Source organism: Vicia villosa, linkage group LG6 (assembly GCF_029867415.1).
Source record: "Vicia villosa cultivar HV-30 ecotype Madison, WI linkage group LG6, Vvil1.0, whole genome shotgun sequence".
NCBI classification, from domain to species: Eukaryota; Viridiplantae; Streptophyta; class Magnoliopsida; order Fabales; family Fabaceae; genus Vicia; species Vicia villosa.
The window spans coordinates 102,862,986-102,876,401 of NC_081185.1; the positions used below are offsets into that span (position 1 = coordinate 102,862,986).

Sequence of the window (13,416 nt, forward strand, 5' to 3'; positions counted from 1 at the left end):
TCTCAAAAGAAAGAGGAATCGTTCAAGGAGTATGCACAGAGGTGGAGGGAAATGGCTTCTCGAGTCCAGCCTCCCCTGTTGGAGAAGGAACTCGTAAAAATGTTTATGGCTACATTAGAAGGGCCATACTACGATAAAATGGTAGGGAGTGTGTCCTCAGGGTTTTCAGATTTAGTGGTCATTGGTGAAAGGATAGAAGATGGAATCAAGAGCGGGAAAATACAAGGAGCATCATCTAACTCTTATCACTCAAAGAGGCCCACCTCAACCTTCGCTAAAAAGAAGGAAGGGGGGACCAACGCGGTAGTGCATCAAGAGCCTAGACCTCCTATGTCCTACCCACCTCAACAAAGCAGATTCCAAGGTCCTCCGAGGAAATTTGATCCTTTGCCCACTTCTAAAAGTGAGATATTGAAGTATCTATTAAATGAGCAGTTAGTGGAACTCAGGCCTATGCCACCTCCGATTCCCGGAAAGACTATGCCCAATTTCAAAGCTAATGAGAGGTGTGAATTTCACGCCAATTCTCCGGGGCATACATTGGAAAAGTGTTGGGCCTTTAGGCACAAGGTTCAGGACCTGATAGAGTCAGGAGCAATTGCTTTTGACAAACCTAACGTGAAGACAAACCCTATGCCCCGCCATGATGGCACAGTCAATGCAATAGAGGTAGTCACCGAGCAAGAGTTTGTTCAACAACGGAGCTCCCCCATAGATGCCCTCAAGAGGTATCTACTTGCAATGGGGTTCGTCCTCGAACATAACGAAGCCTTTAAGACAACCTTGCAAAGACTCGTGAATCAAGGGGTAGTTCAGTTTAAAGAATATCCTGAGGAAGAGTATGTGGCCATGCTGGACAGGAATGAACCGTTGATAATACCAAGGCAAGGGGCAAGGAAGACATTGATCATCCCTTGCGCCAAAGCCCCATTGCTGATACCCACACAAGTACACACTAGGATCATCCCAGTCAAGGATCCATACCCTGTGGACAAAATGAAAGCAGTCCCGTGGGAATATGAGTCTAATGCTAATACCGATGTGACAAACATCGTCGGGCCTGGGGGTATGACTCGTAGCGGTCGCATATTCAATACTGCAAAATCAAAGGAGAACTCAGCACAAGCAAATGACCAACCTACTGTGGCCCCTACTGAAAAAAGCACACCCATAGACAAGGAGACCACTAACAAAGATGCCGAAGAGTTTTTGGCATTGATCAAGAAAAGTGATTATAAGGTAGTGGATCAGTTGCACCAAACTCCATCCAGGATATCACTCCTCTCGTTGTTAATTCATTCAGAAAAGCACCGAGACACCTTGATGAAAATCTTGAGTGCTGCCCATGTAACCAAAGACATCACTGTGAATCAATATGATGGAATGGTGGCTAATCTTACTGCTGGGGCATGCTTAAGCTTCAGTGAACACGAGTTGCCCTCACAAGGGAAAGAGCATAACAAAGCCCTGCATATCTCCATACAATGTGGGAAAGCTCATTTGTCTAGAGTGCTGATCGACACAGGGTCGTCATTAAATGTGATGCCAAAGGCCACCTTAGACAAGATAGATTTGGAAGGACTAGTAATAAGACCAAGCCGCCTGGTGGTCAAAGCCTTTGATCGGTCGCAAAGCCCGGTGTTTGGAGAGGTGGACCTCCCTATGATAATAGGCCCTCACACTTTCTGCATCAATTTCCAAGTGATGGAGATTGAGCCTGCCTATACATGTTTATTGGGACGCCCTTGGATCCATGCTGCTGGGGCAGTTACCTCTACCCTGCATCAAAAGGTGAAATTTGTGGATGGAAATTCTATAGTAACCGTCAGTGGGGAGGAGGACATATTTGTCAGCAATCTAGACTCATACCGATACATTGAGGCTGGGGAAAAAGCATTAGAGACTTCGTTCCAAGCACTAGAGATTGCCACTGCTGTCACACTGCCAATTGAGAAAACGCGAAGGGCGGTAACATCCTGGAGAGACCTGCAAGACACAAAGATGGAAGGCTGGGGCAAGGTTCCAGAAGTGCAAGAGAAAAGAGATCGTCTGGGGTTAGGATACCAGTCAACAAAGAAGGCTGCAAAGGAAGAACAACGATTCCCTCCGATCGCACAAACTTTTGTCACAGGTGGATACGAGCATGTATCCACGATATCCGGCATGGAGGGTACGTCCAATTTCATCAGGATGATTAGACCAGGAGAACAGCTTCAAAACTGGACAAGCCTGGAGATACCGGAGATAGTCTATGTTTCAAAGTAATTTGTTTTGCCGTGTGTTTTATTTCCCTTTCAATTAATAATAAAAAAAAACAACGTCGCTCATGCCTCGCCCAGAGCATAGAGTTGGTTTGTAAGGGCCCCATTTACTTTCAAGGTTGAGTTTATTAATAAAATTGTCGTTTGCATTTGGTATTGAAAACTCTATCTCGTTCTTGCATTCACTTTCTCGAAATGACAAATAACATTCTTGCATAAAACAAAAGCACAATCATAATTGCATACTAAAAAAAAACAAAAACATAAACTTGTGCAGATCACCTTCTAACACCACCGATAATAATACTGCTGAAACTCAATGTAAATTCGAGGCTCTCGCTAATCAGTCTGAAGAAGGGGATGAGGAAGACGATGAACTTCCAGAAGAATTATCAAGGCTAATGGACAGGGAATCTAAAAGTATGCTCCCTCCTCAAGAGGCCATTGAAATCATAAATTTGGGTACAGACGCAGAGCCCAAGAACATCAAGATTGGGGCAACACTGAACGAGAACAAAAAAACGACACTAATCAAACTCCTCCACGCATATGCAGAAATCTTTGCTTGGTCATACCGTGACATGCCAGGGTTGGATACGAATATTGTGGTGCATAGGTTACCGCTCAAAGAAGGATGTGCGCCGGTCAGACAAAAACGCAGAAGAGTTCGACCCAACATGGATGATAAAATCCGAGAAGAGGTACTCAAGCAATTTGACGCAGGTTTCCTCGCCGTAGTCGAATACCCACCATGGATCGCCAACATAGTGCCAGTGCCTAAGAAGGATGGAAAGGTGCGCATGTGTGTTGATTACAGAGATCTGAATAAAGCAAGTCCAAAGGACGACTTTCCACTGCCACACATAGACATACTAGTGGACAACACCGCGCAAGCCTCAGTGTTTTCATTCATGGACGGATTCTCAGGATATAATCAAATTAAAATGGCTCCTGAAGACATGGAGAAAACCACCTTCATGACATCCTGGGGGACTTTCTTTTACAAGGTAATGCCCTTTGGACTGCGAAACGCTGGGGCAACGTATCAACGAGCTATGGTCACACTGTTCCATGATATGATACACAAGGAAGTCGAGGTATATGTAGATGACATGATCGCTAAATCCTATACTGAAGAGGAGCACCTCACACACTTACAAAAGTTGTTTGAACGCTTGAAGAAGTTCAAACTAAGGTTAAACCCGAACAAGTGTACATTTGGCGTGAGATCAGGAAAGTTGCTAGGATTCATAGTAAGCCAACGAGGCATAGAGGTAGATCCTGACAAAGTAAAAGCCATACAAGAAATGCCCGTCCCAAAAACAGAAAAAGAGGTCCGTGGCTTCTTAGGGCGCTTGAACTATATCTCAAGGTTCATCTCACACTTAACTGCTACGTGTGAGCCCATATTCTAGTTACTAAGAAAGGATCAACCAATCAAGTGGGATGACGATTGTCAGTTAGCTTTCGAAACCATAAAGCGTTATTTACAAGAACCACCGATACTCGTACCCCCGGTCTCAGGAAGACCATTGATTATGTACCTCACCGTCCTCGACAGTTCCATGGGATGCGTACTGGGGCAGCAAGACGAAATAGGAAGGAAAGAACACGCTATTTACTATCTCAGCAAAAAATTCACCGATTGCGAATCCCGATATTCACCGTTGGAAAAGACATGTTGCGCCCTAGCATGGGCCTCAAAACGTCTAAGGCAATACATGCTGAACCATTCCACATGGTTAATATCGAGGATGGATGCTTTGAAATACGTGTTCGAGAAACAGGCTCTCACAGGAAGAATCGCTAGATGGCAAATGCTACTGTCAGAATATGATATCCAATACGTCACCCAAAAAGCAATAAAAGGGAGTGTACTGGCAGAACATCTAGCTCATCAGCCCATTAAAGAGTATCAGTCTATGAAATTCGACTTCCCTGATAAGGACATTATGCTGGTAAGAGACTATGAAATACCTGGGCCCGATGAAGGACCCGAACCAGGATTGGTGTGGACCCTTACGTTCGATGGGGCCTCAAATGCATTAGGACATGGCATAGGGGCAGTCTTGACATCTCCGGACAATCGCCACATACCTTTCACGGCGAGGTTATGTTTCGACTGTACTAACAATATTGCCGAATATGAAGCATGCATATTGGGTTTAGAAGCCGCGATCGATCTAAGGATTAAGTTACTTGAGGTATATGGGGATTCAACATTAGTAATCCACCAAGTCAATAAAGAATGGGATACGCGAGACGCAAAGCTAATCCCATACCGAGACCTCATACTGGAACTAATGGCTGAGTTTGAGACCATCACTTTTAATCATATCCCGAGGGAAGAAAATCAAATGGCCGACGCACTGGCAACACTTTCCTCTATGTTTAAAGTAACATGGCCGAATCACGAACCTCGGATAACGGTCAGACACTTTGAAGAACCAGCCTATTACCTTACGATCGAGAAACAAGCTGATGACAAACCCTGGTACCACGATATTAAGGAATACCTGGAAAAACAAGAATATCTAGAAAATGCCTCCACAATTGACAAAAAGACACTAAGAAGGTTGGCATCTAAGTTCTTCCTAAACAGTAACGTCCTATACAAGCGAAACTACGATTTGGTGTTACTAAGGTGTATGGATAAGAATGAGGCTAAAGAAATCATCAAGGAGGTCCATGAAGGAACCTTTGGGACTCATGCGAATGGACATTCAATGGCAAGAAAGATACTAAGAGCCGGTTACTACTGGTTAACAATGGAAGCTGATTGTTTCCAACACGCAAGAACATGTCATAAATGCCAAATATACGCTGACAAGGTACACGTACTGCCAAATCCACTGAATGTACTAAGCTCACCATGGCCATTTGCGATGTGGGGAATTGATATGATAGGGATGATCGAACCCAAAGCCTCTAATGGACACCGATTCATATTGGTGGCCATCGACTATTTCACTAAGTGGGTTGAAGCTGCTTCCTACACCAATGTAACAAGACAAGTGGTTACCCGGTTCATCAAGCATAACATCATCTGTCGATATGGGATTCCAAGCCGGATCATTACTGAAAATGGGTCGAACCTGAACAATAACATGATGAAGGAGCTGTGCGAAGAATTCAAAATTGAACACCATAATTCTTCACCATACAGGCCTAAGATGAATGGCGCTGTTGAGGCCGCAAACAAAAATATCAAAAAGATAATACAGAAAATGGTGAAGACGTACAAGGACTGGCATGAAATGCTTCCCTTCGCCCTGCACGGCTACAGAACTTCAGTGCGCACATCCACAGGGGCAGCCCCTTTCTCCCTAGTCTATGGTATGGAAGCAGTCCTCCCTATTGAAGTGGAGATCCCATCCTTAAGAGTCCTAGCCGACACAAAGTTAGAAGAATCGGAATGGGTAAAAACCCGTTTTGATCAGCTTAATCTCATTGAAGAAAAGCGACTGACGGCTTTGTGTCATGGACAACTCTATCAGAAGAGAATGAAAAGGGCATTCGACAAAAAGGTCTGCCCTCGAACTTACAAAGAAGGTGATATTGTTCTCAAGAAAATACTATTACCTCGACTTGACGCCCGTGGAAAATGGACACCTAACTACGAAGGTCCATATATTGTAAAAACAGTGTTCTCAGGAGGAGCGTTAGTTCTCACTACAATGGATGGAGACGAGCTACCGCACCCAATCAACTCCGATGCGGTCAGGAAATATTACGCCTAACAAAGGCAGAATTATTGGTCATAAGCTGAAGACAAACTACAAAGGATAGGGATCCGTGCAATCATCTGCTTCTAAGGTCGAAGGATTACTGGGACCCTTGATAAAAAAGAGCGATAGCAGTATTAATGTCATTTCTATTTGTCATTTTTCTTTCTCTCATACCTTTTGTACATTCGCCAATTTAAGGCAATAATCAATAAAAGCTTTTTCCTTTCACACTGCATATCTCGTCATATCAATACCAAGTGCAAAGAATAATTTATTTCTCATAAATTTAAAACTTTGAACTTAAAACAAGAAACATACAAACTATCAGACTAAAATAAAGGGGGCGAAAACCACGACATCTCCGGGAGTCGATATACACCTGGCCCCGAAAGCATTATCCCAGTAGACTAACTTCAGACGATCTGAGTTGAGACCCGCAAAGCCGCTCGGAAAGCTAAACAAATCCAATGCGTGACAAGAGATGATACGTCAAAATCATCATACATACCCATATTCATATACACTCACATATGTGCCATCTGCATAAGCATGCATGCAGCTGCAATAAGTCATAAGCATATACATTCGCACAGAATCATTTTACAGATAAAGTTGGGTTTCTCTTGAACCCTTTTTCAAACTCTATGATCAATTTCAAACTAAATCGTAACCCTCGCGTTACGTCTTATCACGGCAGTGATAATGGCATTTCAAACTAAATCGTAACCCTCGCGTTACGTCTTATCACGGCAGTGATAATGGCATTTCAAACCAAATCGTAACCCTCGCGTTACGTCTTATCACGGCAGTGATAACGACAATTTCAGACCAAATCGTAACCCTCGCGTTACGTCTTATCACGGCAGTGATAACGGCAATTTCAAACCAAATCGTAACCCTCGCGTTACGTCTTATCACGGCAGTGATAACGGCAATTTCAAACCAAATCGTAACCCTCGCGTTACGTCTTATCACGGCAGTGATAACGGCAATTTCAAACCAAATCGTAACCCTCGCGTTACGTCTTATCACGGCAGTAATAACGACAATTTCAAACCAAATCGTAACCCTCGCGTTACGTCTTATCACGGCAGTGATAACGGCAATTTCAAACCAAATCGTAACCCTCGCGTTACGTCTTATCACGGCAGTGATAACGGCAATTTCAAACCAAATCGTAACCCTCGCGTTACGTCTTATCATGTTAGTCCCTTGGCAGTGATAATGGCACCTTCAACTTCAATCCAAATCATAACCCTCGCGAAGGACCCTATTGGAGCAGGTGAACTTGCTAGAACTATAGCAAGCAATCCTATTGGGGTCCACAAACTACGGAAGCTTACTGGCAATACGGTAAGCTAACCACAACTGACGGAAAGTCCTTGCTATATAAGACTCAGGCTTTAGCAGGACGATCATCTCGCTCACACTCAAGCACGAGGTAAATTTAGGGGTCTTCCATTATTTAATAACTCTTCGATCTGAAAAAGCGTGAGACCTGCGTATTCTCACGCTTTTCAATCTAAGGTAATTAAATAGGGGCAGCTGTCATACCCCAAAATTTACCCGATATGATTCTCGTTTTTCAATTTATTAAGGGAGTTAAAAATTAGGAGTCATAGGGTTTGATATATCTATTATCAAACTCGCTCTCCTATAAAACTCCTATATAGATTGGTTTAAAGAAAGAGGATAGGGGTGTGAATGACAAATATTTAAAGCCCAAGTTATTTTGGGTCCATTTGCTTTTTGTCATTTACACATCTTTATCATTTTTGCATTTTTATTTAAATAATGTTTTATTATTAATCACTAATTGAATTATTATTAATAGGATTATTATATAATTTGTTTCTAAGTCAATAGAAATTAAATTATAATGATATCACTATTAAAATTAATCATTAGGGTTATCAATTCTTATTATTTTAATTGTTAGTTAATTAGGTTTATTATTACTGATTAATTAATTAATTAATTTAAACAAATCAGTTAAGTTAATTTGTTGTTATCATTTTGTTCGTTGGGCCACGAAAAAAACCAATGGGCCTTTGATGGATTACGTGTGGACCGGGTCAAACCGACCCGGCCACTATTCATCATCATCTTCATCCCTCTTTTGCGCAGCCATTCACCATCTCAAAACCCTAGCCGCCGTTCTTCATCAAACAACTAACCCTAATTCAATCTTCGCCCAGGCCCACGTATTGGATTAGATTCACACTCAATCCAATCAAATCTTCAGTAAAACAAATTAAATCAAATTTTAACAAACAAAAATTGAATCGAATCTTCTCATTAACTCAGAACAAGATTACAATCACGAATGAACAAATCTGAATCAAAACGCAAATTAAATCTAATTTGATCTAATCTTCCCTAAAATAAATCGAAAACCTAGACTATAAAAGAGAGAAGAAGAAATTAGAAAGGGGATCGAAAAATTTCTCCAGAAAACCCTAAGCGCCGCCGCAAGAATATTGGTCCTCGATCTTCGAACCTGCAAAGCAAAGAACGAAGAGGTTAGAACGAAGGAGCTTACACGTTCCTGAATTCAAGATTTAAGGTAACCTTCATCGACTTAGCTTAGGACTTCGCCATATCGCATGCTTGTGTGTTGTTTTTCTTGTTTGAATCGGTTGCATGTTTGAATCTGGGGTTATTATCGGAATCTGGGTTTAATTTAGGGTAGGGTTCATGTTACTCTGGGTTTTTGTTTGAATACATGAATATTCCGGTGGACATTCAACCGGAATCTGGGGATTCACGGCGGTTTATGGTGGTGTGCGGTGGCTATTCTTGTTTTTAGGGGTTTTCTGGGTAAGTGCTTAGAGAGAGGCGAGAGCATGAGGGAAGGGAGAGAGAGTTTAGAGAGAGAAAAGGAAAGGAAAAATGAGAGAGGAATTTTGTGTTTCTTTGGTTAACCCTCTCCTAGCCGTTGGATCTTCGCCATTGGTCCTCCTATGGACATTTGGCAGCATCTCTGAATATGATTCAGAGTGTTTCACTTACCATGCACTTTCAGACCCAAACACATGTAGGTCACAAGATCTAAATCAGACGGTCCTGATCTTGATCTCCCACCAAAAACTATACGCCCTCACCACACTCGACCATCTGGATGCAAAAAGCTAATGGGCTCAGCCCGTTTGCTATTAACACACACTCTTTCCTATCCTAAAGAGAAAACGCACCCCCTGGTAATAAACAAAAAATAAAATCCAATTAAAAAACTTTGAATTTGTTTAATAGTTTATTGGTAAGTGATTAATTAAAATTTGTTCATTTTTATTCTAAAAATTCATCAATTAATTCTTCAAATTTTGGTTAATGATAATTAATTATTTAAATAAACTTTTGAAATTTGTTTGATTATATTTTTAACAACTTAGCTTAATTTCTCCTCAAACCGACTAAATCTATTAGTCGTATTAGACGAGAAATAAAATTGTATGATTAATGTATAACTTACTTACTTTCATAATTCTCTCCTCGACCCGATTGAAACTATCAGTCGCTTTAGACGAGAGATAAGGATACCTAAATTAAAACACAATTAATTTGCTGCCTGCGATGATCGAATTTATCGACCTGAGTAACCAGCAAATGATCATTAATCTGTTAGCTATACTGATTGAATCTATCAATCACCGCATCTAACAGTAACAAATTAAATCAAGGTTGTACGCCAACCTCAAAATACTGTCACCCCTCAAATCAAATTCAAACTACGATAGGCCATTCAAAGAGCCTCTAAAAAACGATTTCAAATACAAATTCAATCTTAAGGCGTACAACCTTGTGCCCGAACTACGTCGACTCTGATTCTCCCTAAGGAGATACGTAGGCACTTGGCAACAAGGCGAGTCCCCCTCCCTAAAATCTCAATTTTCCTCCTATTCAATACTTTAGCTATTAACCTTAACTTTTAGCCATAAACTTTTACCTTAGATTCAAAGCCAATAGGAAAGGGTTGAGGGTGCCTAACACCTTCCCTCGACCTGATTATAATAACTTACCCCGATCTCTTAACTGCGTAGGGTTTCCTATTCGCCCTTCAGAATAGGTGGCGACTCTAAAAGTCTTCATATTTGAGGCAGGTTGCTACACCGTGGCCTAAAGTAAAGTCCACGGTTTTTTGGTATAGACCACGCCTTTTTTACAACTGTGGTTTTTTTAGGCCACGGTTTAGGTAGCTTGATTAAGGCCGCGGTTTGTACTTGCCATGACTTAAAAACTGTGGCCATATGGTAAAGCCACGGTTTCAATTTAACGTTTAACATACCGTTTTGGTTTAAGATATAGTCACGGTTTGGTTATGACCACAAATTTAAAACCGTGGTTATATATTGTACATTCTAATCCATTAATCTTGCCACGGTTTATTTCTGTGTCATTACATAAAGGTATATATATATATATATATATATATATATATATATATATATATATATATATATATATATATAATTTCAACAATAATACTAATTTTTTAGAATTAGTTCTAAGTACTCCAATAGTGAAACCAAACTTGTCCAAAGGGCTGATTTTCTTTTTCAAACCAACACATCAATCACTTAAACTAATTTTGAAGAATTTAAAACTTGATTACTATAATTGTATGAATACAAATTATTTTAGTGTCTACACATCAATGACAATAGCATCGTGATTGACTAAGTACATTATATATCTAATAAACTTAAACCAAAACTAAATATAAAATGAGTCCTGGATTCGGCTCTATGATTTCACTTGCTATATGTTTCTGATATAACATCTTAATTCAATCCAACATCATTCATTCTGTGGATAAGACATACAAAAACATTACAGCAGTATAAAGAAAGCAATATCTAGATAGAGGGCAATGAAGGAAACTTAACCATCATATGCATCTCTAACCATCTGATAGCTGACAAATCCTGAGAAAAGGGTTAGCTGCAAATCAAAGAAACCATAGAATTAGAATGTCTAAAAAAGGATCATTTAAGAACTTTAATGCTAGAGTACCATTGTTGATGTACTCATCAAGAAGATACTTGTATTATCAGATATAATACATCAGAGAGAAATAATTAAAGTAACTATAGAGTCATCCATTAGAAAGTATTCACAATAACAATGACTTCATTAAAAAGATGATGTATTATTGGGCGTAAAGACACAATTCAAAAATTCACTGTCTTTTCTATTTATGGGTTGATAGAAAGCTTGTCAAGAAAAGTCATATGAGATTGTTTGTACAATAAATTCTCGAGCAAGCCCATTCCTTGCTTCATGCATGATGTTAGATATATTGGAGCTATCTGCAGATATGTGAACATGAGCACCAAATTAGATTACTTGTATAAATATTGTTGTTATGAATTGATAAAACTGCAATCTTCATTATAGAAAAAAGAGTTTCACTTGGCCTTGATAGTTTAAGTTTCCTGGAGTTTCTTAATCATATCTATGTAACATCAATTTCATCCTTACTCTTTCAAGTTTTCAGATTCATCAACCTCGTGTAAAAATCCAAGACATGTGTGCAGCAGTAAATTTTGGTGTTCATCAATAATAAATACAGTTCATTCAAGATAATTTACTAATTCAAGATCAAATTAATAGAATGTTTTTGCCTTGATTATCTTGCACTTACTTGCCAGGTCAATGCATGTGATGATAGAACATGAGCATATGCAAGCCGATGTAGTTCCATCATAAAACAAACAGAAGCAAGACCAAAATACTTGAAAAGAAAAAACAATGAAGCATGAAAATTATTTAGAGATTTCGTTAATTAACAAAGAGATATGAATAAGATTATTTAAACAATATTGTATACGTAAAGAACACATCAGTCTATTATTCTTTTATCATTCACCCTTTTTATCATTCTATTATTCTTTCATCTTCACAATGAAAGACTAAAGACAAAACACTAAACAGAACTTTACACATTATTTTTTACCATAAACTTCATACATTATTGAAATAGAAAGTAATATTTGTACCATATTTACTAGCTTCTTTCAACTTTTCTTTAATTTCCTTGGCCAACTCAAGCACTTTCGGTGTCTGCATGTCATACGAACCAACTATAATTACAACCGGCAAGAAACTATCAACTCCTAAAATAACTCAATCGGTATTCTTTACTCAAAAATCACCTGAGTAACTTCAGATACCGAAATTTTAATTGCTGTAACACCCCATTTCTACCCGGCAATTATAATGCGGAAAATATCAGAGTATTTAAAAATTTCTTGACAAACAAATGAGGCGTCACATATTCATTTAACAACAAATCATATCATCGCATTTAGCGGATACATAGCACTTCATTGATCAATTAATCAGATACTCAGCATATAATAGCATTCAATACAGAATAACTTCTTTTATTAGAACATGGCGGAATCATAGTTCAAAATCTTTAAATCAATAACATCATGTTCAACTAAGATAAATCAATAAACAACAACATGGTAAACAACATAAATCATCCCCCCCGAGTGCTACGTATCAGAGCGACAACCGACTCGATAAACAGCTACTAAATCTTCATACCCGAACACCTGCACGTTACCAATATAAAGGCAACGGCGAACAAGAGAAAAGGGTGAGATATCAAATCATATAAGTGAGCACATGATAAATTGTATATTAGAATCCAGGCATATATAGTTATCACATCGCAAGTATTAATATTGGTATACACTTCATGCTTTCACTAATTCACAAATCTCACATGTCGTACATCTCACAACAAGTCACAACACTTCATATTCACATCAATTATATATGAATCACAAGTATAAATCACAATTCCAATCCCAAAACGTCATAGCATATAAGTCATACATCTAGTCATAAAACATCATATAAACATCTAAACACAAAACATCACATATAAGTCACACCAGACATATTCAGTTAATCGCATTCAGAAATATTAATGTCATCATACTAATCATAAAATCATCAATTTACATCTTCACATACTTCCATCATTTAACAAGTCATGGAATACAATCAGGATATAGTCATAAAACGTCATAATTATGATCACATAAGACACATGGGACATGACTCATGTATATGCATGTGGTACCAATCGGAGCTTTAGCCCCCGTCACCAATTGCCCGAATCTGAGGCACAAGGCATAAGCCTTCGTCACTAATTTGCCAATCCAGGCCGTCACAGAGTATGCATATGAAATGTGACTCGACAAACAAGACAACACATCATACTCATCACAATCACATATCGTCACGAGGCATAAGCCTATATCACAATCAATTACCATTATACAAGGTAATTCACGTCACCATAATATTTCATCTTCACTTAGTCACAAAATTATCATCACGAATATATACAACATCACGTATTACCAATCATCACAAACATCTCCATGTTTCGACACATCACGACAAAC

At 39.2% G+C, this 13,416-nt stretch overlaps 1 protein-coding gene across 1 annotated transcript; it reads left to right on the forward strand.

The window, feature by feature from the left end:
* Positions 1 to 330: 330 nt before the first annotated feature.
* Positions 331 to 2,999, forward strand: LOC131614253 (uncharacterized). Its single transcript, XM_058885865.1, has 2 exons — positions 331 to 2,170; positions 2,878 to 2,999. The coding sequence occupies exons 1-2, from the start codon at positions 331 to 333 to the stop codon at positions 2,997 to 2,999; spliced, it is 1,962 nt and encodes a 653-aa protein (XP_058741848.1).
* Positions 3,000 to 13,416: the final 10,417 nt, after the last annotated feature.

What these genes read in the sequence shown, in the direction of transcription:
- LOC131614253 (XM_058885865.1), top strand. Translation starts at nt 331, where the DNA reads ATGTCCTACCCACCTCAACAAAGCAGATTCCAAGGTCCTCCGAGGAAA. An exon ending in CACGATATCCGGCATGGAGG is followed by an intron (nt 2,171 to 2,877) that starts GTACGTCCAATT and finishes TGTGGTGCATAG; the next exon opens with GTTACCGCTCAAAGAAGGAT.